This window comes from Gallinula chloropus, assembly GCF_964237585.1.
Source record: "Gallinula chloropus genome assembly, chromosome: 9".
Taxonomy (NCBI): Eukaryota; Metazoa; Chordata; class Aves; order Gruiformes; family Rallidae; genus Gallinula; species Gallinula chloropus.
Window position 1 is genome coordinate 18,589,028 of NC_140094.1, and position 26,635 is coordinate 18,615,662.

The 26,635-nt window shown below is 47.9% G+C and overlaps 2 protein-coding genes across 3 annotated transcripts in view; one reads left to right on the plus strand and one right to left on the minus strand.

The window, feature by feature from the left end:
* ADAMTS7 (ADAM metallopeptidase with thrombospondin type 1 motif 7) overlaps nucleotides 1–98 on the minus strand; it is a 42,196-nt gene extending 42,098 nt beyond the window's left edge. Inside the window, exon 1 of the mRNA XM_084267858.1 lies at nucleotides 4–98. Coding sequence (XP_084123984.1) covers nucleotides 4–91 — 88 coding nt within the window. The 5' untranslated portion in view covers nucleotides 92–98. The remainder of the gene's footprint in view (nucleotides 1–3) is intronic.
* A 1,143-nt stretch (nucleotides 99–1,241) lies between these two features.
* On the plus strand, nucleotides 1,242–26,383 carry MORF4L1 (mortality factor 4 like 1). 2 transcript variants are annotated; one of them, XM_084267784.1, is made up of 13 exons: nucleotides 1,242–1,341; nucleotides 5,850–5,896; nucleotides 8,722–8,789; nucleotides 10,945–11,031; nucleotides 11,740–11,820; nucleotides 14,381–14,443; nucleotides 19,378–19,403; nucleotides 19,980–20,068; nucleotides 20,965–21,066; nucleotides 22,400–22,488; nucleotides 23,568–23,740; nucleotides 24,092–24,176; nucleotides 25,672–26,383. In XM_084267784.1, the coding sequence occupies exons 1-13, from the start codon at nucleotides 1,302–1,304 to the stop codon at nucleotides 25,754–25,756; spliced, it is 1,035 nt and encodes a 344-aa protein (XP_084123910.1). In that variant the 5' UTR covers nucleotides 1,242–1,301; the 3' UTR covers nucleotides 25,757–26,383. The 2 variants fall into 2 exon arrangements, with proteins under 2 accessions (XP_084123910.1, XP_084123911.1); XM_084267785.1 differs by lacking the exon at nucleotides 14,381–14,443.
* The last annotated feature ends 252 nt before the right edge of the window (nucleotides 26,384–26,635 follow it).

Sequence of the window (26,635 nt, forward strand, 5' to 3'; positions counted from 1 at the left end):
CACCTGTCCGCGCGGTCCCTCCGCCCGCCTGCGCGCCCGCGGCCAGCGCCAGCGCGGCGGCGAGGCGCAGGAGCCCGGCCGGGGCCGGCATGGGTGCGGGCGGCTCAGCGCGGCCGGCGGCGGGACGTGCCGCACGGCGGAGCGGCCGGGGCGGGCGGAGCTCCGCGGCCGCGGAGAGCGCGGGCGGGGCCGGGCCGGGCAGCGCGCGCCTCCCGGCGCCGGGGCGGGACCGGGGCGCCCCCCAGCGGCCGTCGGGGAGCGGCTCCGCGCGTTATCCCGCTGCTGGGGGTTCTCCGCCGCCCCCCCCCCGCGTCCCTTCTCTCGCCATAAACCGGGCGGGGAGCGCAGGGCTGGGGGAACGCGGTGCCCCTCGGCAGGGCGTTGGGGGGTGATAGCCCTTTCTTCCTCTGCACCGCTCCGGGGGTCGCGGCGGGAGGGCGGCTCGCCCCGCGCTGCCCGTTCCCCTGCCCTCGGCACCGCTCCGCCGGTAAGGCGGAGGGAAAACCGCCCAAAGCCCGGGATAACCGGGCGTTTGGTTCATCCCGAGGGGTTTTCAGCGGGCGAGGTCTATCAGAGCACGGCCGGGATGCTCCAGCCCAGCTCACCTGGAGCCCCGGTGCTCCCCCAGCCATGTGCCCGCGGTGGGGACCCCCCCCCCGCTTCGGAGCCCAGCTCGGCCATGGGACCTCCTGACAGAGATTTGGAATGGGGGGCGGGTGGAGCGGGCTGGCTGTGGTAGCCTCGTAGCGTTCCCAGAGGAGCACGGCTCTCGCTGCTGGCGCTCGTTAAGTGCTGATGTCGTTATGCAGATGAACGGCCGCACCGGAGCCGTGCCCGGTCCCCTGAGCGACCCCCGGCGGCCGCCCGGGGGAAAGGGCTGCCCGGCGCTGCCGAGAATAGAGGAGGGAGACATCTTCCTGTGGTGCCCGGCTAGCTCAGTCGGTAGAGCATGGGACTCTTAATCCCAGGGTCGTGGGTTCGAGCCCCACGTTGGGCGCATTGATTTTTTTTTCCCCTCTCCGTTTTCCTTGCAATTCTTTTTACCTCCCCCCCGTTACTCCTCGCGGCCCGTGCACCCTCCATGTGTCGCCAACCCGCTGCTTGACGCCCCTACCCGAGGGGGAGGGCGGGGTGCGGGGCCGCCCCGCCTCAGACTACAAGTCCCAGCGTGCCGAGGGGTTCCGCGGCGCGGGGCGAGGCGGCTGCGCGGCGCCGAGGGGCCGGGGCCGGCCGCGCATAATGCGGCGGAGGTGGTGAGGCCCCCGCGGGGAGGGGGCGGGAGGAGGGAGAGTCACTTATAAATGGCGCCCAAGCAGGACCCCAAGCCCAAATTCCAGGAGGGTGAGTGCGGTAGGGGGAGGCCGGGGTGGCGGCGGTGGTGTGAGGCGGGGGGCGGTTGACGGGCGGCCTGGCTGGGAGCGGGCGCTGGGGCCGTGCCGGGGGTCCCCCGGGGGTGGGCGAGGCCCGTGACGGTGCGGCCGGGGCCGGGCGGCGGTGGGTGCCGCTGCCCCGACCCCCAGCGCTCGCCTCAAGCCCGGCTCCCTGCCCCTGGCTGCCGCCCGTTTCCCTGCCGCGGCGGCGGCGCCTGGCTGGGCCGGAAAGAAACAAAGGAAACGGCTTAAAGGCGGCGGTTGGGGCGGGGGCGAAGTCATCCCGGTGCTTCGGCGTGTGAAGCCGCGGTGGGGCCGGGCCCGGCCCCGGCCCTCGCTGGAGCAGCCTGAGGCCGGGCCGCGGGGCGCAACGGCCGGTGGCTGCCGTGCCCCGGCCCGCGGCTCTGAGGCGGGCGCTGGGGGAGGCCTGCGGCCAGGCCGCCGGCTCTCGGTGCCCCTCGCTGCTCAGCCCCGGCAGCGGGGAAGAACTCGGTGCCCGTCGTCTTTGTCTCCCTTCCTCTTCCTCCTCCTCCCTGCCAGCGGGGAGCGGGGCTTTCTGTCCCCTTTGACTGCGCAGTCTTCGTCTTCTTGCCGGCACGGGTGTTCATTGTCCTTAAACCCGTGGAAACCTCCGAAGCCTGTCAGGGTTTGCATTTCTTGAGCTTGAAACGCGGTTATAATTTATCCATCCTTAAAGGGGGGGGGGCTTAATTTATCCATCCTTAAAAAGGGGCTCAGCTAGGGATCCTCGGGGGTGGGATGACAGCCTTTGGGCTACAGCTGGCAGTTGTGCTGGAATCCGCGTTTACAGCGAAGCAACACTGTGTTTATAACCCATATTCCTGTAAATATAGGCTTTTCCTTTGACTTACTTTGCATAGGCTTTGGGTTTTAGGTACTGGCTGTGGTGGATGCTGAGATGGGTGAATGAAGGCGCTTGACAGTGGTAGATGGGTGCCTACTTCACCCTTTCTTCTCTAGCTGCCCCTCCCACCCTTGCTCCTGCTCCTAAGCAGGACTTTCCCTATGGTTAGAAGCAGGGTTTGCAGGGGGGTGCCTGGGCGCCAGCCATTCCAGGCAGCTTGAACAACGCTGGCATTGTACGTGCTTCATGGCCGCTTGTGTCGGAGCGTGTTGGGTCCTGCATCAGCATTCCCTGCCACGGGTTAATGCCAGCAAGTGTTCTTAACCTGCAGAAGTAGCTGAGATTTTAACCTGTGATTCACCTCATAATAATTGAGGTGAAATCAAGTCAACTGTGGAAACTAAAACTGTAAGTAAAATTCCAGGCTGAAATTGCATTGGCAGCTGGAGGGATAGGAATAACCTGAATCTAATGCAGAACTTAACATTTTCAGGCTTTCTTCCACAAATATAAATATGTTTTTATCTCAGCTGCAATGCTGGAAGGGAGAGAAGCACTGTGGATTTTGCTTCCTGCAGGCCTAGGGCTTAAACGCTTTATTGTTGCATTTCACAGGATGACAAGTGAGAATTGTGTTCATTGTGGGTTTTTGAGCTAAATGTACATTGAAGGGTGGTAGGTGGACTCTGGAGTTACCTGTATTGGTGTTTTTCACAAAGCAAAAGGTGAGGAGGAGACTGGATTTACTGTGAAAACTAGGAGAGCTAAGAAAACCCAAATGTCAAGCTAGAAGTACAAGCACCAGTTAAAATGAAGGGGCTGATGTTTTTATCTAGGTGTGAGGAATGAGATCAGCATTTGGACAGACGTGAATTAAGAGCTGTGGGCTCTTTCGCTCTTCTGCATCTCGACACTGACTTTTCTCAAAGCAAATACAAGAGTCTCAGAGGTCAGGTTGAGTTGAGTGGCTTCAGGCAGGTTTTTCTTCTGCTGGTGCTGATGAGATTTCTGTGCTTTCTGGTCTGCTTGGCTAGCCTGCCGCTCTGGCATCGGTGGGATGACGACATCGGTAGCTGCATCCTTCATCCACAGATTGACAGCCTCTTGTTTCTATAAATACCCTGCATGTAAAGCAGGGAAGGAGTGAGCTGCTGAATTCTGACTCCTGGAGCTTGATTCCTCGCTGGAAGCCTTTGGGAAGCAGACCTCAGAGCCTGGCTGATGCTTGCACAGTCTGCGCTGGCTGGGCGCTAGCGTGGCAGCTGATGGTGTTCAACAGAATGCTCTGTGTAGCTTGGCATTCGGGGCAGCATTGGCATTGACTGGGCACGGTCAGGTATGTTCTAACAGCTACTTAGTCTGAAGAGCAGCTCTCTTACAAGTCCTGCCTTTGGGATGAGGAGGAGGTGTGGGTGATCTGCTGCAGCGGTGGGAGCGCGTAGGAGACAATGGCGTGGTCTGTGGGATCGGGGAGAGGCCCTCTGCGAGTCTGCAGTAAGCTGGGAAGGAGCAAGAGCCTGGTGGGTTATCATGGAGACCCTTTCTGTGAAGCTGGGATTCACATTGTGTTTTCTAAAAATAAAATAGTTCTTGCTGATTGTGGATGTCCTACCTAGGAAGACCTTGCATAATAGATGAGAGAGAGATGTGTCTTTGGGGAGCACTGCAGCATGTGAGGGTGATAACATAAATTCAGATTGTTAGCCCAGATCATAATCCTTTGTTAAATAAAAGTATTACTGTCAAAATACCAGAAAATCTCACTGCTGTGAAACCTTTTCTAAACCTTTTCCCTCCTCCTTTCTTGATACATAAAAGCATTTTACAAGTTGAAATACGTTTCTGACCTAGTTTTGTGTTCTTAGACTTTGCTGTGAATGCTTGTCTCAGATTTATGGAGAACATGGGATCCTACAGGTTGGGTCCTAATGAAATCTTAAAACATGAGCAGTTCTTCCTAGTCAACGTGGGAATGAAGCAGGAAGCTTACAGCTGCATATTGTTCAGAGTCTGGATGTGCTAGCTGCAACGGGGTGGTAGCTGTGATGGGTGGAGAACCTGCTGCTGTATCTGTGTGCCTTGCTGGTGAAGCAGTGTGTCTGAATCCTCCTTCATCTGCTTCAGGGGACTTGCCATCAGCTACCCTGTAAACTGTAATTGCCTTGGCCCTGCCAGAAGTGTGCTTCAGGAACGAGTGCAAGGATGGCTCAGTGCCCTCACCAAAAAGATAATTGAAATGTGGGGACATGTGGCTTCTGTTTGCTGAGCGAGTGTCTGTTCAGAGCCCATCTGGGTGGCAGTGTCAGTAATGTCATGTTGTATGTGGGGTAAGGAGGCAACTAAAGCCAGAGCTGAACAGGATTCAAGAGGGTCAGTGTTAGTGCTGCACCACTGACTGCATTTATCTCTTGAACACGCAGAAAGCAGTTCTGGAGAGCAGGTAAAACTTCCAGTGGAGGGTACCCTTAAACACAGAGCAGCACCTGAGCTGCTCACAGGGAGGAAGGCATCCAGAGCTCTGGTGAGACAGGCTGCTTCCACACCCCTCCTGCCCAGCCTGGACTGGGGGCTGACCAGCCCCCCGACACATCTGTGTACAGCACAGCAGGCACCTGGTGACTGTCCTGGGAATAGTGGCAAGAACTGGATGTGTGTGATGCCCTGGGGTGTATTATGCATCTTGCCTCTGAAAACATGAGGTGCTGCAGCTTTCCAGAAGGAAACATCTGTACTTGGATATCCTGTGTTAAGTACGTCTGAGTTCCCGTAACGTAACCACACAATAAGACTGTGCCACTGAGGAGAAGAAAAAACAGACTGATGAACAATGTCTTCCTACTTAAAAACCACAAAGTGAATAATTCTTCTTGCTGTTGCAGAGACCTGGCATTCTGCTGTCCCAGAGGTCGGATGGGGGAACAATGTCAGGGTCTCTCTCTTCCTGACACCACAGAACTGGTGCTACCAGGTGGTGTGCTTCCTGTGGGAAGGGGAGCACTAACAGCACTTGCTTTCATTTGTCAGAAGCTTAATGTGCAGAGGTGACATCTCTTAGGCAAATTGATTTCCTTCTCTGAGTGGAAATGCAATGTCATGGTGACCAAAGAATCCTTTACAATAAGATGACTTTACCTGCTTACTGCTTGAGTACTTGGGCTGGAGTACTGAGACAGTGTGTTTTGATGTCTGCATCAAAAGTAAGTAAGTTCAAGGCTTTGGAGGTGTTCTCTGTGCCAGCCTTGCAGCAGGATGCAGGGGTGCCTAATGTCAGTTGGCAGCACCTGGAAGCACGGCCAGGAATGTCAGCTTTGGTGCCAGCTGTTTGCTGAAGTAACCAGCTCTTCTGTGAAACTCTGGGCAGGTTTGGCCATGGTTTGCCTGCAGCTGTCCTTGCATGAGTGCTCTTCAAGGGAGGTCCTCAGGAATCCTTCCTTCATGGCCTAAGTAATCAGAGCACTGATCCTCTTGTGTGTGCAAGAGTGCTTCTCAAGTCAGTACCCAGTGATGACCTTCTGGGCTGACACTGGGCTCGTTCTACATTGTACTTGACTGACATGTTACAGAAGTGGTGTGTTGGAGCTGTTCTGAGATGTCTGTCTTCAACTTTCTTTCAGGTGAACGAGTGCTTTGTTTTCATGGACCTCTCCTTTATGAAGCAAAGGTATGTGTGGTTGCTTACACCTTCCTGGCTGCTCCCCAAGAAAATAAGGAGTTGTATTAGTTTACCTGCTGTGTCTCACTATAGGTGGGATTAAGGATCGAAACCAAAACAAAGAAAAAACCTCATAATATATAAAGTTAATTAGCTTTAAATCCTGGAGCTCTTAGAAAAAGTCCAGCTGTCCCAGTGGTACTATGCAGCTGTTCTGGTAAACTGCTGCAGGCTGGGTGCTGTGCTGAGCACCCAGCATCTCTGTTCCCAGAGCACTGGAGAGTGTTTGTGGAAAGTGTTGTGCTAATGCATGAGTAACCCGTGGTCTGAGCTTCCTCAGAGGTGTAGGTGGCTGAGTACCCCTGGTGGTCTTCAAATGGCACAGTGCTGCAGAAGGTAACGCTGGGTTGATGTGACCAAGGAGGTGATGTTCTCAGTTCGGGTTCTTTAACCACAGCAGCCAAATTTGTGACTCAGGGGAGCATCCCCTCTGCTTCTGTAGCAGGCCTCTGCTGTGGTGCTGCTCTTGGGGGCCTTAACCAGGGGTCAGTGCTGTGCCTCTAGTTCTGAAGGTGTAGCTCCTCACTTGGCTGCCTGTTTCCACTCCCTCTGAGACTGAAACAAAGGGCTCTTGTAGCTGTGCAGATTAGGAGACTTGCAGAAATTCCTGGGCTGCCTTAAACAGATCCGTTAGGCTTCAGTGTCATTAACTGATTGGAGAGCTTCAGGGGGGTGGTGGAAGGGATGCAGCTAGAAATACTCTCTCTGTGCTATCAGGAAGTAGTAATCCTAATGCTGAAATAATGTCCAGAGCGTTGACAGCTTGTCTAAACCACTTTGGAGTTGGTGGTTCTACTCTGTTCTCGCCCTTGCTCGGGAGGGTGGGTTTGTTGTGAGTGTGTGCTGGGAGCGTGGCCTCCTGCCAGTGCCCAGCAGCTGTCACAGCTCCCAGTTAAACAGCCCAGAGCTGCTGCAGCGTCCCCATCCTGAGCTGTGCCCCTCTGCCCTCCTCCTGCACGTGTGGGATGAGTGTTGGAGGAACTGGCTTTGCCAGGGCTGTCCCAGCTGGCAAGACTGCTCTTGGCTGGTGATTTATATCAAGAGCCTGGATCCTGCTGGAATGGCAGAAGGAGCTGGGTTTGGTTTTACAAAGATACTTTGTAGGTAGCAATGAATGGTAAGATAAGCCTAGCTTTCCTCTTGCTCTTCTCACCTGTGTTTCTTCTGTGATTCTCAGTGCCCAAGGTACTTGATTCTGAAGTGAGTGAGGAATCTCCTAACCTCCAGCAGGAAGGAAAATGTTTTGGTACAGGGATCTGTTGGAGTCTACTTTGACTTCCTGCTCACTTAGCAGGCACTTACTGAGCACACAGTCTGTATTTGGCTGTTTTAACTCCAGGGCTGAGCCAGCAGCAGATAAAACAAGATTAGAATTTCCTTACTTCTGTTGCTGGTCTGGGTCAGGACTGGGTTTCAAGTTCCATTTGTGGCATTTTGGAGGTTGGTGCTGAAATATGACGTTCCTCTGTATTGACAATTACCTGTTTAATTGGAGAGGGTGCAGGAAGGAGTCACCACAAAGACCTTGAGAAAATGCAGCAGCAGCTCTGCCCTCTCAAACATTTGGGCCTAACTCAGTTGGTATGGAAAGAAAATAGCAATTAGGAGTGTTTGAGTAGTTTTTTTTTTATTTCAGTGGAAAAAAAAGTCTTTAAATATGGAACTAAAGGCTAGAACTAAGGGGGGTAATTCTTCATGGTTACAATGCTTGTTATTTCACTGTTCAAGTGGTGCAGTGGCATCTGTAACTCAGTGCATCCACAGAAAGACTTGGAACCTTTCTGGATGAAGTGCCTTACCCAAGCTGGAGTTGATGGGATTTAATTTGGTGTAGCTAAGAAGCTCAGGGACATGAGGTGGGTTGTATAGTTTCTGTTTTGGACTATGCTTTTGCAAGAACAGGCATGTCTCTGCTGTGGTTTTTTCTATAGCTGTGGTAGCTTGAGCTCTCATGTGCCAGGCTACCAGGGTAGGAGGTGGTTGTGGTGTTACAGGCAGCGTGTGTGGTTGTTGGGCTCACCTGAACACCCTCCCCTGGGTGAGCTGAGGCAGGGCCTGGCAGCCTGACCTGCAGGTAGGGCTGTGTTTAAATGGTCAGCCAGGAAAACTTGAGGGATGCTGCTGAATCTGAGTGGTGTTGTGGAGCAGCTGGAGTCACCTCATTGTGTATTCATTCCCCTTTTCATAGCCTCATCTGACTCTGGCTAAGCAAGGAAGTTACTGTGTTCATAGGCAGGTCTTTTGATGGGAATAACTGTTTGTGTTTACCTCATGTACACATTCTTAACCTAGAAAAAGCCCTTACTGCAACCCTTTCTGCTGAATATAATGCTCTCTCTGTGGCTGTAGAGATCCATATTATTTATTTTACTTTTGAAGACTCCTCTACTTCAGCCAGCTTTACCTGTCTGTGAGGTAGGGGCCTGCATGTGAACGAGCTCTCTAGTGAATGGCTTTTGGCTAACCTGGGGGTCCTAGAGTGACTGCTTATTTACTCTTCTGGTAATTCTCAGGGGTTTCCAATCTTCCTCGTGAATGAAGGTGTCCTTTTGGATAACTGAGCAGAGTTGCTTGTGTGCCTAGCCCTCCCACATCCCTAAACAGGCAGTAACTTGTGTTAAGAGAACTGACCTTCTGCTGTGGAATAGCTGCTGGTATTTTGGTTGCTTGCATGGAAACCTCTGCATGTTTAAACCCTGAGAGCTGAAAAGCAAAGAACTCCTTCAGATCTCTGTTCCCATCGGTACTGACTGAACTTTCCTTCTCTGTTCCAGTGTGTAAAGGTTGCCATAAAGGACAAGCAAGTGAAATACTTCATCCATTACAGTGGCTGGAATAAAAAGTAAGTGTTGCACAGAATGAAAGCAGCGTTTCCCTCTCCTTCATGGGGCAGCACAGGCTTTGCCAGATCGAATGGGGGCTTGTGGACTAGCTCCATGTTGTTAGGAGATGGGCTCTGGAATTAACTGTATATGTAAGCTGATGATTTATGCTAACACAAAGAAAACACTGCCCAACTAACCATTCCCTTCAGAGCTCTGGCTGTAGGGACAGGGTAGCTTAGGGTGCCATAGACTAACGGGAGTGCTCTGCAGCCGCCTGCTCGCTTACCTTTGAAACCAGTTCCTGTAACTGCTCCCTGCAGAAATACCTCATACAAAACCTTCTTTGTGTGTGTTGGTGGGAGAGGGAACCCCTACCAAGGTGAGGCAAACCTCACTGCTCAAATACACGATGTAGCATGCTGCCAAAAGCAGTATGGAGGTAATGTTTGGGAGCTGGTATGTGGAGAAGCACGCCCTAGTGAAGGCTGTGTTTGGGATGGGGAATGCTGGCTGGCACAGTCCTTCAGAGGAGCAGCTTAGCCTGTCTTTCAGCTCTTGCTGAGGTAAAGTTAGAGATACTGCTCCCTTCTGTAAAATGGCAGGATTCTAGGTGAGAGATTTCTGAAGAATAAAGCCCTCCCCATGAAATAAATTGACAGTGAATAATGAGATTGTCACCCTTACGTACATAATGCTTCAGCTCTTCAGACTCCAGCAGTCTGTTGGAGAGTGCTTGCTTCTGTTGTGGTTTGTTTTGTTTCATTTCAGACCCCAGAGTGAAGACTTAGTCACTAATACCTTGACATGACTAAAAGCTGAGCTGTTTTAATACCTAACTTTTTTCAGTGCATCTGCACAGCCTCCCTGCCAATGGACAAATAAATGTCAGTGTTACAGCAAAACAGTTTCCAGGGAGTAGAACTGGTTCTTACAGTAGCTGCTGTGCATTAATGAGGCAGCATAAGTTTGATACTTCCTCTCCTGGTTATCTCTGACGGGTGCCCTAAGCGATGTCATGACTCCTGCTTTTCTTGCTTGCGCTGTTTGAGTTTCTTTTTGCCTTCAAGCTTCCAATTAACCACATTAAAAGTGGCGTTGCTGCAAGATCTAGACAACTGGAGCAGTATTGACTCCTTAATTTTGGTTTCTATAATTACTGTCCTTTGTTACTTGTTAATTGCTTGGCCTCTTAACTTTTTTTACAAGTACCAACAGTTAGGATACAACAAAAGCTTCTTCATCCTACAGTGTAACATGCTGCAGTTCCAGAGTGCTTCTTCTGAAGGTCTCTTGCAGCTGTACAGGCAGGAGTAAGAGAAGCAGCTTAAAGATCTGACCAAAGCACTACCCTAAAAGCATAGCCTTAGAGTGTGTGCAGCTGGATATGCGTTCCTTTAACTTTTGGATGCTAAGCTTGCCTTGTCTTAATGCCCTTGAAGACCTTGTACTACTCGTGTAGTAGTATTGGTTTTGCTACCTTGATGTTCCAAGACAGGCAGCTCGTTGTCATGAAATGGAAGTGGCACAGAACTCTTCACAGAGAGAGCTTTAACTTGTGTACTTCAGAATACCTTGGCCACTTTTAATGTGTTTTGTTTGAAATAAACTGTCAGATTGCTCACTTAATCCCCTCTTTGTCAAAGTGGAATTCTTGCTCATAATGGCAATTTCCCCAACACCTGTTCTCTTAAATCGTTCACTTCAGATTCTTCAAATATTCATGCCATCTTGGTTTCCTTCACAGACAGAAATCAGAGCTCTTCTTCTTACAGTAAGATCTTATTGCTGAATTTGTTAACCTATAAAATGTTGGAATAGATAAAGGAAGCTTGCTTCATGATGTAGTTATGGCCACAGGTGTCCCATAATTTAGTAAGCATAGAATTTTTTTTTTTGTCCTGAAATGCTTCTTTTAAATTAAAGACAGTCCCCTCCCTCCTAAATTGTCCATCCTTCAAGTTTGGGAAACTATTTGGAAATGACTGAGGGTTTTACTTCCCTAGAAAAATCTTGACAGCTTGAGTCAGTGGGGTACGTTTTCAGTTGTGCCAGTCCATTACTTGCCACAACAGCAGAGTTCAGTCTCAAGTTCTTGATGTTTTTGATTGACTGTTGCCTGTAGAATGCAGTTGTGTCACAGTTTTCAATGATCCTTTGACTTATTTTTTTCAGCTGGGATGAATGGGTTCCAGAAAGCAGAGTGCTCAAATACGTGGATACCAATTTGCAGAAACAAAAAGAACTTCAAAAGGCCAACCAGTAAGTATTGTTGTTAGAGGTCCTTGACAGTAAACATTTTTTAGATAGCTTCAATCCAACAACTACACATCAAGGGAAGTTAGTGAGCTTAAAACCAAAAAGCCTTCAAGAGGTGTTCATGTGTTCTGTTATTCTTGAGATGCTTTGCTTATAGAGGTGGTGTGGTCTTTGTCCTGTAGCTCTTTAGAAAGAGCAAGGTGCTAATTAGTTTTAAATTGGTGATGAGGCTTTAAGGTAGGCTAGATTGGAGATATGGAGAGGGAGGCTGACTAACTTCAAGTATATCCTGTGATGTGGAAATTAGGGGCCTAAACATGACCCTTGTCTTAAAATAGAGTAAGTGGTAAGGATCTTCTCAGACAGCTTCAGGATGCCTACAGACACTTTGATTTTATACATGCTAATCTCCTGCTGCTTTAGCAGAAATGTTGTTATTGAGAAGTTGTTTTCTGGTTTTAAGAAGCAGTCTGCTGCTTCCATGTGATTCAGAATAACAAGGGAGGGGGAAGAAGTGGGTGTTTGTGCTGCTGAGTGTTGCCTGAATCTTCTTGATACTGAGTCTGGTTTGTTCCTGCTGGTGACACATTTGGATTTGCAATGCCATTTACTACACCATCTCTACATGTTTTGCATAACTTGTTACCCATTGAGGGAAAACAAGGTTCTTTTCCCATTAAAATCTTCTTTACAAATGTGCTCTTCTTAAAGGGAACAATATGCAGAGGGGAAGATGAGAGGTGCTGCTCCGGGCAAGAAGACTTCTGGTCTGCAGCAGAAAAATGTTGAAGTGTAAGAAGCTTTTTGTTTTAAAAAACCACCCCAAACAAAGAAAACCAAACAAAAAACCTCCCAGAGTTTTGCTTGTCAGTTTTATTATTGACCTCTAAATAGTATTTTTCTTAAATGGTTCTGCAGGATAAACTAATTACTTCTGACACAGGCCATAGAGAAAGCTGTGCTTCACTTTTGTGGTGTCAAAAAGGCCTGTGTTGAAGTATTTTATTAAAACTGCCTGCTTGGATTGTGCAGTGTTTAAATACTAAATCAAGCTATGAGTAGACACTAACACTGTGTATTTTTTTGCACTCTGTTGCTCTTAAGTTAGTGACCTGACACTTGAAGTGGTGAGTCCTTGTAAGACTCCTGTATCTTGGTGAAATCAGTTTCCTTATAGAATTCCACAGTTCTTCCAAGCTGTGTGAGCACTTCTGAATAAAATCCATAAAACCCCTTGCCTTCTCACTGTACAATTGTTAAAACTGCATTTGAGGAGTCTTTGTTTAGCTGGCTTTGACAAAACTAAACCCATATGCTAAAAAATGGTTGTGCATCCTAAGAGACCAGAAGCAAGCTCAGATGTGTACTAGGGGAAAAACAATCTCAGGATGTAACTGTCAGACTTCTTTCATTCCACCCTTTTTGTTTTTCAGACTAGGCTTGCATGGTGTTCAGATTCTTGTACAGTCAGTACAGCCCTGCTGCTTTGCTCTTGTGCCATGGAGCTCCTCTCTTTGGGGTAGTGCTTCACTTCATTATGAAGATGGTCATTACTAGTGTGTTTTAACTCTTAAGCTCATTTATGATCCTGGTCTTGGTGAGAAAGCTGCTGAAGTGACATTGATTCCTAAGAAGAGCATTTGGCTGCAGTCTCAGATATCATGTCTCATTTGTAGGCATCTTTATTATGAAATATGTCTCTCTGACTGGAGAAGCACAGCAGTAGAGTGGGGAGCTGTTGGGGGGGTTGCTGGAGTTCCTGAATGCAGATTCCACTTTGGGATCAGCTGAGGCTGTAAATTGGCTCTTGGTCTCCAGAAAGGGGAGTCCTGTGGGTCAGCCCCAGTGCTGTGTGTGTGCTGCCTTGTGGGCTGCTGCCACAGGGTGTTACCACTACTGGTTTGGTGTGTGCTGTCAGCTCAGAACAGGCCTCTGGCAGGGACAGTCACCTGTTTGTCTTAATTTTGGGGTGGGAAAAACCCCAACCCAAATGTCTGGTTAGACAGTTCCTAATGAATGTCATTAAAATCTGATTAAAACAGATCTAAATTATGGCCATTACTGTTCAAGGGGCTGTTGTGCCTGAGCCATCTTGCATTTTAGTCAGTGGGAGTAGAGATAACTTCATGTGTAAGTTTGACACAGGTAGTGATGACTCAATTGTAAAGATCTACAATTTGCATTAGAGAGAAGATGCCAGTAGTAACTTCAGAGTTAGGTTCCCTGCACTGTCACCTTTAGTCATCGTGGTTGTTCAGTCTGACTGTGGTTGTTTTCTCTGTCTGAGTACATGCTAAATATTAACCTGTGCTTGAAGCCAAGGTTGGCTTAATCCTTTCAACCACACCTAATAATGTTGTGTCCAAGGGAGACCCACACAGCAGAAGTGACTTCATCTTATGCCTCTGTGTAACTAAAGCTTGAGAGCATGTCAGCAGGTCTGTCTTTACTGTCTGGCTGAAACCAATTGGGGACAGGGAGTGGCTTTGCTTTTTGCTGTCATCCCTGTCCTTAGCACAGGTGGCTGTTTCCAGCATAGCAAACCAGCCCAGAAGCAAATTCTCTGTTTCATGTTGATTGGGAAAATTAGCTCCTTGAAGGTGGATTTCCAGAGTTGTAAAGGGGAGGAAGGAAAGCTCCTGTCATGAGAACAGCAGGCTTGCACTATGGAAGTTACTTATAACAGGGTCCCATATGCTTATTGCACTGATCTTGCTCCTAGTCTCTAGCCATTACCTGCATCCAATGCATCCTCCTAAATTAGACCTGTGCTTCTTTCAACAAAGTCTCCCTGTTTTTCTTCCCTATTTGGAGGCTGAGGGAGAGGAAATACTTTGACTCACCCTAGCAGCCATGCAGGGATGTCATACCGATGTGTTAATGACCAAACTGCTGCTTCTCCCATCCTGCCTGTAGCTAAAGGCAAGATGCCTCCTGAAAACAATCCCAAGCTCCAGCTCCAAAATAAACCTCCTGGGTTGTTCTGGTGTCAATCTAAGGTCGTTGGAGAAACAATGTACAGATGGTGGGGAGGGGGAGAAACCGGTCACACGATTATTCTATAAGGGTAACGCTGTCAAACTATTTGGGCCTCAAAATTTACCTTTTGTAGCATTCTTGGAGGATTGAAAGAACGGAGAGGGAACTTTAGATTCTGAGACCTATTCTTCAGATAGGCAAACAATAAGGGGAAGGAAATGCCGATCGAAGCACAGCTTATCCTCCAGGAATGTTCAGTAAGGCTGTAAAGTGCTGCTGAAAAGGTAAAATTTTGACTCTTGAGTCGATTCTCTGTTAAGGCTAAAGACTGGGTCTGACATTCTCTCCTTAACTCAACCCCCATTGTGCCTAGATTTTTCAGACGAGATGGAGCGCATACTGTTTGCTGTTTGGAGACCCCTACAATATCGACGCGGTGAGTTAAGGATGGACTGTCAAACCAGGATTCTCACCCTGCAATCAAACCTTGGTGCTTTCCTAGATCTCTCTGAGGCTCTTAAAGTCCTCAGCTGTAATAATGTCTGAGCTTTGGTAGCAGTTCAGTTAACAATTGTAAGTACTGCGGTGCCTTGTTTGGGGGCGTGTCAAAGCTGGTGTGGGCTGCCAGTTTTTAGTTGCCATGAAATGTGTACCTTTTTTGCTTGGGATAGGGTATGTTATGAGTAGATGAATGCTTTCAGTCTGTCTGATGGTTAAAAAGATGAGGACAAGTGATGTCAGACTTTTGAAACCGCATAGTTCTGGGAGGCTGCAGTGTCTGCATGCTGGCTGCAGCCTGGAACTCTGCTTCCATGGAGATTGGGAATACACTGCAGTGTTTCTGTAAGCCTTGGGAGCAAGGCTGCTGTGAAAGGAGGTGGTAGGCAAGTGAGGTTTGAACCCACTCCTTAATAAGCTATGGGTTTATTGCTGGCTTGACTCTGTTCAGAATAACTGCAACTGGCTCAAAAAGCCTTTGAGACTATTTGTAAGCAATACTTGATCACGTGGAAATATGCAGGCATTGAAAGGAATTATTTGTCTTATAACTAGAAGCTGGCATAGGAAAGAGTTTGGTTATAGCAAGTTGCCAGAAATGCAATGCCTTACAGATACTGGCATCTCCAGATGCTTTGTATGTAGCTCTGCTGGATTCCAGCTTCTAAAAGTTGGTGGTACCTTTGATGGGCCCAATATGATTAACTTGCAGAAAGGAAAAATGAGTAAACAGTCAGAATTAGCAGGTGCTTGGGAAATAAGAAGGGCAGCTGAGAGTCTTCTGGAGGAAAGATACGGCACCGAGTAACAGATCTGAGACTGGCATCTGTTTTGACATGAGGTACATTCAAGCACTCTCTGCAGAGATGCTCTCAAAACACAATCTCAGCTTCACCATGGGAGTTAGGGTTTGGTTTTTTCCCTCCTTCTAACAGAAGTCTTGTTCCTAATCTGCACATACTACTCCAAAGCACATGCTCTGCTGTGCGTCTCCGGCGGCATCCTCTGCTATCTTTGGCACAGCTCTCACAAGCAAGTCTCCTAAATGTCAAGCAACATGTGAATGCTGCCTACATGCCAGTTGTCTGGGGCTGTAACAGTGTTGGGATGGCTGCATGGGCTCAAGGAGGAGGTTGTCTAACCCCTTCTGCTGCCTGAAGGCCACCAGTAACATGTGCTTAGGGACAATTGAGGGCATCAGGTCTACAGTGCTGTTGTCCCCAAATACCCTTTCTGCTTCCAGCAGCCTGTAATTAAGGGACTTGAGAGCTGTAGGCTGTATCCATGTGATGGGTTTAATGACCTGTTGTAGGACTGTCTTACATTTAATAACTTCTGAACCATTTGGACTTCTCCCATCCCCATCGTCTTGTGGCAGCGTGATCTCGTTTGAATTCAGTGCTGTGGTGAAGAGGGGAGGAAAGATGATGATGACTCCTGTTGTATTTAATGTCTGCTGCTTTGGTGTTTTGAGCTTTCATCCATCGTGAGGAAAGATGGATTAGTTCTTCAAGCTTCCCTCTTATTGCTAGTGATACCTCTGCCTCTTCTTCCAGCCCAGTTGTCAGCATGAGACAGCCCTTGTCTGCCCAGCTACTCCTGGTACAGAAGCTGTTGCATGTTACCAGCTATTTTTGTTCCCTTTACCTCCTCTAGTTTTATTGTGTGCCCTCTAAGCTCAGGTTGCCTGACCAGACACAAAACACATGTGTATACAATCCAGACTTCAGTTTTTATCCTTTTGCTAATAGTGTTTGATGGCTTAATTGAATCTTCACAGGAATGCTGCTTCTCATGGCTGTGGTAATGACCAAGCTGCTTGGGCACTAGGGGCTGATTTCATACTTTTTCTGAACATAAATATCTTTTAATTAATTTTTTTATTACTAGTTACCATATATGAAGAGAGACTTCATGATGCTCCAACCCAAACCATCCTATGAGTCTGTACATCTTAGTTACAGCTGTTGTTTTATCAGTAAACTGGCACCTAATCTCCTCTTTCTGACACTTACAAATGTATTGAACTCAAATACCTGAGACCAAGTGGGAGCTGCCTTCATTCTCTGCTGCTCATTCCTTAAGCCATCTATTGTAGGGAGGTTCTACAGACCTCCAAGCTCCTCTGAAAGGCATGTGGGTTTTGGGAAAGTAAAATACTTCATGTCCACAACACTTGTGTCTGCCTGGTCATGGACTCCTAGCTGCTGTGCACTAAAACCTTCCGAAGTCTTGGCAGGGGGGAGTTTCCTGATGGTTTTTGTCTGTCTTGAATTTTGCTAAGCTGTTTTTGTGTTCTACTGACAGTTTTCTAGACATGTCCCAGGAGACACTCTGGTTTGGAGCTCTGAGCAGTAACACCAACTCTTTGTGCAAAGGTTGCTGGCTTCTTGAGGTGGTACCCAAGGTTCTGTGACAGATACTTTATGTCATCCTCTGTGGCATCCTCTCTAGTCACCATTTGATCATGAACACAGTCCTGTTTTGGATGCTGTGACTGGAAGCTCAGTGTTTTGCTCTTGAAGCATGGATTGCTCCTCTTCCTTCTGAGTCTGTCACCTTTGATCTGCAGCTCTTCACTGGTGGGAGCTGTTCTGCAAGCTGAGATGCTGCTTGTTTCCAACGGGTTCTCTCACTTCTACACAGTTTCAGATGGTTGTGTTGGCAGTTCATTTATTTTTGGCTTTCTAATTCAGTCTCCTCCTTTGATCCCTAATACTTGAATGTTCTTCTTATAGCTGGGCATTCTTCTGCTAAAATAAAGCCCTGTGCTGGGGGCTGGTTGGCCTCTTACCAGAACAGACTGCTGACCCTGCCTGTCTGAGGAGGCAATGTCTGACTTAAACATGCAGTTTGAGCTGCAAGATCTGTTCAGTCTTCAACTAAAACCTTTCACCAAAGCTTCCTTGAGATTTCTGTGCTGTGGTTTTGTCTGGTTTTGGTGGAAAATTCCAGCCAGGTGTATAGAGAAGAGCAGCTGGGTTGTGCTTGTGGTAAAAAGAAATGGAAAGCTTTTTACTGCTTGTGTAGAGCAGCATAGGGCTTGCTTGTTGTGGTGCAGAAGGATGTATTTAACCCATCCTAGATACACTTAAACTTCATGGGCTACATGTTCCATCCTGAGGGCTGTCCATAACCTCTGTGACAGGTGCTGCATCTTCCCCCTGGGTACAGAGGGCACCACATGCTCCAGTGCCTGCACAGCACAGCAACACCTCTCCCTGCACCACAGCTGCCACCCTGCTGAGGGGTGTTATTCAGACAGCCCACTCTGCATGCCATGAGAATCCACCAAAGGCAGATTTGTTCTGTCTCTAACCTGAGCTCTTTCTGTTCTGTAACTCAGTTTGTCTCTTAAACTTTGCAAACAGATGGCTTCAAGGCACAGGACTTGACATACAAGGAGAGAGGTGGGAGAGTGCAGCCAGCTGCATAGAAGGGTTCATGCTGGGCTTCATGCTTCAGCAACAGAGGTGTGATTTACTGTCTTAATTGCAGTAGATCTTTAGGTACTTTAATATTGCCTGTCCCAGTTTTTTAACTCTGCTTCTAGATTAATGCTTAACCTTACTTTTATTCTGGAAAGAACCCCCTGTTCCTCCTTGTTTAGCTTTGGGGAAAAAAACCCTTTCTTTTCAAAGCACACATCATCAGAGACTTGAACTTGACAGTTATCCCTTCTTTCTGGACAGAGATGATCTTTGTTCTTCCCATGGTTTAAGCCTAATGCTTGTTTGACTTAAAGCTTGAAAAAAGCCTTACTCTTGCTGTCTTCAGACCTTCTAGATGCTCTGCCTATTTCCTGACCCAGATAAACCCAGTTCAAAGCCTGAATACAAGAGGTACTTGAGATAGTGGAGAATTTCCAAGGAAACAGTCTTGCACTGGTAAAGAGCTTTATCCACACAACCTGCAGCTTTCTGAGAGGTTTAACTGAACTTCTGTTAGTAGTGAGCAAACTGAACCATGGCCAGTAGTACTCCTGAAATTGCCAGAAAATAGTGAATATACACAGTTCAGATAATAACTAAAATAACTCTTAGGGCAGTTTAATTTTGCTACTGACCCTCTGGACCTATCTGAACACTTACATGTTGTGTCCATTGTATTTCAGGTGACTTCAAGCACAGCACTTTGTTTGGAATAAAGATAAGGGCTAAGGATAGAGACTTTAGAGAAGGGTGAAATGTATAAATTAAAACTAGTAAGTGTTGAGGGAAGCATTTGGAAAAGATAAATATCAGGGACAGCACTACTTAGTACCTTTCCAAATAAGTGGCAAGTGTACTTGTGATCTCCCCTAAAGTTGTAGGCAGTGTGTGCAGCTGCTTGTGTGTAATTCTGTCAGGGGAGGGATGGTTAGCACTGCTGCTGTAGGGGTAAGTGGTGGCTTTTCAGTGCTTCACTGGAAGCTAAGTCAGTTGCTTGAGACTTACCTGGCAATTCCCAGCACTTCTGTTTCCTTATCCCATTTTCTGTCTAAGCAATCCCCAAAATACAGAAATAAACCACCTACAAATCTGGTGTAGTTTTTTAGGAGTGCTTGGAAAGTGTGACACCTCTGTAGATGTTACTTGCATGACAGCAGGGGTTTTTCAAACACTCCTGTGTTCTTGGCATGCCTTCTGGGGTTGTGTAGACTTAGGTTTAGTCATTCCCCCCCAAAATGGTGAATTCAAGCCTGATACATGAAAAATCTCACAACTTAGCATCAGGTATGCTACAATATCTGATGTTTTCAATGTGCTTTTATCTGAATGCCCCACAGGGCACAGAGTGTCTGGATTTATGGGCAGTTATTCTGGCTCTCTGCTTTGGGTTCTTTAGGTACTGCTGTCTTGATATCTGCAATAATCTGTGTTCTTCTTGCAGGAAAACAAAAAAGAACAAACAGAAAAGTAAGTATGCCTTTATTCTGTGTGTAAGGGGATGTCCCTGCTGAAGGATTCTTAGCTGGAATAAGACCTTAAATCCACCTCAGCTAAGTTTCCTTATTCTGCTGTTCCTCTGGGACTTCAGGTGTCTCCTCCTCTTGGTCAGGAGGAGCATGTGCTCTTCTGGTTTGTACACAGACTGCTTGTTTCAGCCTGTCAAGATTTTAATCTCTTACAAATTAAAAGCAAAGTGATGCCTCCAAGGATCTGTTGAAATAATTTTGTAAGTCAAAATCATGTTTTCTTATTGAGATGGAGATGTGACACCTGCAAAGCTGAACTGCAAAGAGTGTGACAGACACTGACACAGCAGTTTGGTTTCAGGCAGAAACATCCCACTTTGGATATAAGTACAGCAGCTTAAAGTGCACAACTGTGGTGGAATATAAATAATATTTAAATGAAAAATTAATGAAAGTGAAAAGGTAATGTGAGGGGAAATCTTGAGTCTTAAATCCTTCATCTGGATTTATTTTTTGCTGGTATTTCTTACTGATTTGCCAGCTTTCTTAAGCAGCAAAATGTCTCTGTTCTGCACAGCTCCAGGAATTGGAGAAGGGAGCAGTACCAGCGAGACCCCCCAGCCTCCCAGGAAGAAAAGGGCTCGAGTAGATCCAACGGTTGAAAGTGTATGTGCTCCTGAGTCTCCTGCAGTCTGGGAGAGAAGATTCCCAAGTGGCCTTGGAAAATCAAAACTTATCTCACAGAACCCCAGCCCGGTGTGGGTGGGCAGGGTGCTCAGTCCCGTCCGCCCCCCCTCCCCCTCCCCCCCCCAGTGCCCCCCTGCCATGGGCAGGGACACCCCCCCAGCCCAGTGCCCCCCAAGCCCCATCCAACCCGGCCTTGAGCCCTGTCAGGGATCCCAGGGCAGCCCCAGCTTCTCTGGGCACCCTGTGCCAGGGCCTCCCCCCTCCCCTGAAAGGATTTCTGCCTCCCAGCCCCTCTCCATCATCCTCCTGCAGCTGAAGGACATTCCCCTGGGCCTGGCCCTCCCTGCCCTGGGCACCAGCCCCTCTCCAGCTCTCCTGGAGCCCCTGGAGGGCCAGGAAGGGGCTCAGAGCTCTTCCCAGAAGCAGCCTTCTCTTCTCTGGGCTGAGCCAGCCCAGCTTTCCCAGCCTGGCTCCAGAGCACAGGGGCTCCAGCCTTTGCCTCATCTCCATGGTGCCTCAGGACTCGCTCCAACAGCTCCCTGACCTCCTTGTCCTGGGAACCCCCGAGCTAGAGGCAGCACTGCTGGGAATCCCCCTTTCCCAGCCCTGCTGATCATTGGGGATGCAGCCCAGGACAAGTGTGGCTTTCTGGGCCATGAGTACACATTGCCACACGTGTTGAGCTTTTCATCCACCAACACACTCAAGTCCCTCTGGGAGCTGCTTTCAATTCAGTTTCCTTGTTCCTTGTGGAGCCTACACGAGTCACTGCAGGAATTCCTCAGCCCAGCATGTTTCAGTCCCCCAGGGAAAACGGGGAACTTTAAGCTTGGCCAGTTACTTGAGAGAAACTCTCCTGGCTTGGCTTTTTTCAGGAAGAAACATTTATGAACAGAGTTGAAGTAAAGGTGAAAATCCCAGAAGAGCTGAAACCGTGGCTGGTAGACGACTGGGACTTGATCACCAGGCAAAAGCAGGTAATTTGTCAAATGAGCACGCTGGCCACTTGTGGCCAAGGACACTCAGAGACTGGACTTTGATGTCCTCTTCAAGTGCAGAGTAGTGAAGCCTCTTGTAGAGCTTGACAACACCCTGCTGGCTTACTGAGCAGTTCCCATTCCGGTTGGACGGTAACCGAAGGTCACCCGTGAGTAGGACTGTGGCTCAGCAGAGTTGCATGTAAATTTTAGACTTGGCCTAAGCTAGAAGGACAGACAATTTAAAACCCACTTAGTTCAGCTCTAAGCAGGGTGTTAGCTCTGCGTGCTTGGCCTGCTGGTGTCCTTCCAGGAGAAAATTGGTCTGTAGGGACGCTGCATGTGATGTATATTTTATCTCAGCTGCTTCCTGCCTTGTTTATGTGTCACCCTGAGTGTCTTAAGTTGTTCCACAGCTCTGACAGAGTGCTGTCGCTTAGGGCAGTGACTTCTGCCAGGCTGGGTCCTTATAAAGCTTTCTGGTATGTTGAATTAATTTTTAAAATGGAAAGTAAAGTTTATAAAACCCTTCTGTGTACTTGAAACATATTAATGGCTCATGACTTGTTTCTTGTATGAAGCCACTACTAAAATTGGCAGGAAGCACGGAGAATAGTGCTGTGGCAAACTGTCTGTCACTGCTTGCAAGGCTGCAACTGTGTGCTGGAACTCACTGCTGCTCTGGGGCTCTGTCTCTGTTCTTGCATTCCCAGACAACGTGTCAAAACCTTGTTCAAGTCCAACATTTCCCATTAGGAAAAATTTCTTCCCTGAAAGAGTGATCAGGAGTTGGCCCAGGCTGCCCAGATTGGTGGTGGGGTCACCATCCCTGGAGGGGTTCCAACAACATGTTGATGTGGCACTCCAGGACATGGGTTAGTTGACGTGGTGGTGTTGAAGAGACAGTTGGGCTTGGTGGTCTTAGTGGCCTTTCCCAACCTCAAGGATTTGATTCACATACATGGATAAGGTTGACTTTTCCTGGCAAATGCAAGTTGTAGGGTTGCATCAGTAGTAAAGGTGTGTAAGCACCATGCAGACTCCAGTTCTGGGGACTTTGGTGTGTACCTTTGCCTCTGGGGGTGACTCCAGCAGTTCATCAGGTCACTGTCAAGCAGCACAGGTATGAAATGGGAACACAGATAGAGAGGCTGTTACAGGGTTTTTAGTACACACAACCAAACCAGTTGGGAGTCCCTTGAATACCATTTACTATCTTAACTGTTAATCTTATTCTAGAACTGTCCTTATGTACGTTGCTGTGACTATAGCCTGCAGATATAAATGTCTGCATAAATTACCTTGGATTTGTTCAGTTTTGGTTGTTTTGTAGCTCTTCTATCTTCCTGCCAAGAAGAATGTGGACTCCATACTAGAGGATTATGCAAACTACAAAAAATCCCGAGGAAATACAGATAACAAGTGAGTAGTGGTTGCTCCAAGCCCTGGATACCAAGTTTCATGGGAAACAGGCAGGATGTTAGAGGTGTCCCAGCCCTATGTCCAGCTTTGTGTTCAAGGTGATGGAGGAGTCAAAATCTCTGGGGAGGCAATGAAAGAATGTGGGTTTGCTTTCTGGATATTATCTCAGCTTCCTACACCTTCTCCTGGAGGAAGCAAGCAGAAGCCAAGTGACTAGTTCTCCATCCCTTTGCTAGCTCAGGCTCCTGACTCCAGGCAGGTGCAATCATGGGTGCTTGCTGTGTATGAGCTGTGAGCAAACTACCCAGAAACTGTCTGGCAGGCGATGGCTTCTGAGGCATCAGATGGGCAGAGCTGATTACCTTGAGGTGGGATGGCTCTGCAGACTCCTGTTGGTAATTACCCAGCAGTCCAGCCCTGACAACAAACAGGGGGGGTGTGTGTTCCCCAACAAAGCTGTCCTCTCAGGGCAGAGGGACTAGAGATGTGAAGTTACCTTCTTCCATTCCAGAGGAGGCATGCTATTGACTTGTCAGGGTGCTTTAATGTTCTTTTATGTAACTGTCCTCCTGTCTGTTCTGAACTGGTTTGTGGGGTGGAGTGAGGATTAAGCTCAGGTTTGCAGCGCTGCTGCGGATTCCCACGCGGGTACTTTCAGTTCCCTGAAGTACTGTGTGAACTCCTAAGCAGGAGTTGTGTCAGGCTGCTTGTAGTATTGTGCTTCTAAACTGATGTGTGACTGGGGTTAACTTGAGTTGAAGACAGAAGAGCTGGTAAGAGTCTGTATAAAGGCATCCTGCTGCTCTGAAAGGGCTGCCCTGGGATTTGATTTCTTGAGTGGAAGCAAGGCTGGTCCTAGTTTGTCTAAATTCTTACTGAGTTCAGAACAGTCTGTTTTTAAAGCAGGGCTTGAAATGCATCAAGCTGCTCTATAATTTAAGGTCTCCAGACAAATTTCCTCTGGAAACATGAAGGGCTTGTAAAAGATCTTGGTGAGTCTGATGCACTGGCTGAGCCAACTCTGGCTTTGTCTACCCTGTCACTAGAACAAGACTTGCAGTGTGCTGTCTCTTTACTAGGGAGTATGCAGTCAATGAGGTTGTGGCTGGAATTAAAGAATACTTCAATGTCATGCTGGGAACTCAGCTGCTCTACAAGTTTGAGAGGCCCCAGTATGCTGAAATTCTAGCAGATCACCCAGATGCTCCAATGTCTCAAGTCTATGGTGCCCCACACCTACTGAGGTTATTTGGTGAGTATGACCCCAGGAGACTGGGAGATGAGTGGTTAAAAGTACTCAAGTGCCTCCTTTTCCTGCCTTGAGTCTCAGTCTTGTGAACTGCAGAACTTTGACAAGCAGCTGTGAAACATGGTCTACTCTTTCCTTACTCCATGTACCTAAAATGTTGGGAGCCATTCAAGGATTTGGAATGGAAATGGGTTTTTCAACAGTCTAGTTGTTTTGGGTGAGCTTGTATATCTTGGAATTGATTCTTGGAGTATCAGGGCTGCTTTTCTCTGCTACTGTGAGGATTGAGAGTGTACTGAGATGCTTGTTACAGTGGTGGTGTGTAGCTAACGAGTGCTGTTTCATCTGGAACAGTGCGGATCGGAGCTATGCTTGCTTACACTCCCCTGGATGAGAAGAGCCTGGCTTTGCTGTTAAACTACCTGCATGACTTCTTAAAGTAAGTACTCTTTAAGTCTTTGGGCAGGAAAGAAAACGTTCAGTAAGCCCAGGCTGTCGACATGTGGCTTCTTTTCAGGGCACAATTATTATATATCCCATAATATGTCTCGTTATCTCTGTGTGAAGCTTTCTGCTGTGCCATGACATAAAGACTGGCTCTGACTTCTCAGGAGCTGTGCTGAGGTTGTTGCTTGCTAGGTGTGTGCTTGTGTATCTGTTAGTCTGCACTTCTAAACTGTCCCAAGTCTGCCACTTGTTTCAAAATAGATGCTGAAGTGTTTATTTGTGGCTGCTATAAAAAGCAGATGACAATTACAGCAAACAAATTGCCCAACAACAACTGAGGAAAAGTGAAAACCCCATGAACTTTTACTGACATTAAATCTGGGACAGGCTGTTGTGGGAGCTCGTGCACCACAGTGCCCTGTCTGTGCTGCAGACATGGTATATTTGGGATGAAAACCCCACCCTAAATAAAAATACAAGCCTTGTGTGACTGTACTGCACTGGAGGAACTTTGTATGATGCTTCTGTGGTTTGTGTAGGGATGGGTGTGTGGTGTGGGACTGCTCAGTGCTCTGGCAGCTCAGTGCTGCTGCAGCATTCTGCTGTACTAGCAGATTCTCTTGGTCAGACTTGCTGAAGCTGTGAGCTTGTGTTTGTGACTTGTCCTGGAGAAGTGCTCTCTGTATCTCCATATGAGGCTTTAGTGCTCTGCTGGTAGCACTCAGAAATTCTGCTGTGTGAACAGCAGTGAAGCATCATGCTGCTTGGATGGTAAATACCAAGTTTCACCTCTGAGTAACAAGCTGTTGGAAGCTGGAAACAAACCCTTGTCAGATCCCTGGCAGCTCTGCAGTAGGTTGAGAACTGGATTGGCCTGATAGCCAGGGCAAGCTTGCCTTGGAGTAGGCAGAGTCTGGAGTTGATCATGTCTTCTGGGTAAGTCTGAGGGAAGGGCAAGTGCTGCAGAGCTTTCAGTGGTGTGGATGGGAGTGTGAAGCCAGTACAGCAGCCAGAAATCCCCAAATCCCTCTGGAAGCTACAGCACACAGTGCTTATCCTCTGCTGTGGCACTTCACTGGCCATGGCTCACGTGGCTCTAGCTGTCCTGGATTTAAGTTCCACACTTCATGGTGTCCTACTCCTTGTCTCTACCCTTCAGAGGGTAGAGTAGAAAATCCCCTCTTGATACAGCCCCTGACTGAACCTCAAATGTCATCCCAGGACTCTTGTGCCCCCAGTGCTCCCTTGGAGCTGGAGTTGCTTGGTGACTTGCTTGGAAATGTTTTGGTTTTCCTTTTTCTTACATGACCTGTCAAACCTTTTTGCTTCCCCACACTGCTGACCTTGTAGCAGGCACGTGTTGGTTTCCTACTCTTGAAATCAGGTTCTTTGGTCTCAGGGAACACCTGACAGCTGGCTCACGGTATGCTAAAGGATGAAGACTTTTGGCAAGAAGGTAACTTAACCTTTTTCATTATTTTTCATAGGTATTTAGCAAAGAATTCCTCTGCCTTGTTTAGTGCCAGTGACTATGAAGTAGCCCCTCCTGAGTACCACCGGAAAGCAGTATAATCTGAGCTGCTCTGCAACGAGGTGGTAATTGGATCCTTGTAGTACTGTCCCTCCTGCATCTTGTTCTTCACCTTTCTATTGCACATGTCTCTCTCTCTCTCTCTTGCACAAATTGATGTGAACTTCAAGTGAATAAAGTTGGTGTGTTTAAAATGGAGCTGGCATCTGTAAGTTCTGAAGGCTTCTTGTCCTGAGGTGGAAGCTTAGAGTTGTAAGGGGAACTCCTTGGTGTTTCTGGCTGCTGCTGTTGTCTGCATCAGTGGGGTGTAGCGATGCTTCACGGTGTCTCGTTGTGTGAACCCCCAGTGCTCGTGGGTCTGCTCTGACTTTCAGGTTTGCTTCACTAATCTGTTTTATTGCTTAGTAATGACAAACACCCTCAGTCCCATGAGGGTCGTGATCACCTCGTGTCGGTGCTATTGATTAATCTCACTCAAATCCATTTACTTTCTTGGTGTTGGGAGTAAAACGTGTGGTTCATGACTGTAGCTTTTATCTAAGTAGCTGAAGGACTGTGACTTTTATATTCTAACCATAGGAGAGTGTATTATCATATCATAGTGTCTTGGACATGTTGGTCTCTCAGAGCTGTTTTACAAGTCTTCAAATAAACTTTTTTAATTTCAACTCTTGTTTCTAATGTTTGTATTTCACCAGTCACTGCCCCTGACAGTGTCCTGCTGGGTACAGGCTGAGTGTCAGGAGTAGTGTAGAGTTCTCAGTGTTAGTGTGGAGATGCTGTGTTTCTTTTGAACTCAGAGCTAAAGCCTCTGCATCCCACTCCAGTGGGGGCAGTGGATTCTTCTCCTCTGGGATGACTTACTCCATGAGTAGTGATGATGCAGTTTGACCACACTGGTTGCAGAGCTCTGAAAAGCC

What these genes read in the sequence shown, in the direction of transcription:
- MORF4L1 (XM_084267784.1), top strand. Translation starts at nt 1,302, where the DNA reads ATGGCGCCCAAGCAGGACCCCAAGCCCAAATTCCAGGAGG. An exon ending in CAAGCCCAAATTCCAGGAGG is followed by an intron (nt 1,342 to 5,849) that starts GTGAGTGCGGTA and finishes ACTTTCTTTCAG; the next exon opens with GTGAACGAGTGCTTTGTTTT. An exon ending in TACCTGCATGACTTCTTAAA is followed by an intron (nt 24,177 to 25,671) that starts GTAAGTACTCTT and finishes TATTTTTCATAG; the next exon opens with GTATTTAGCAAAGAATTCCT.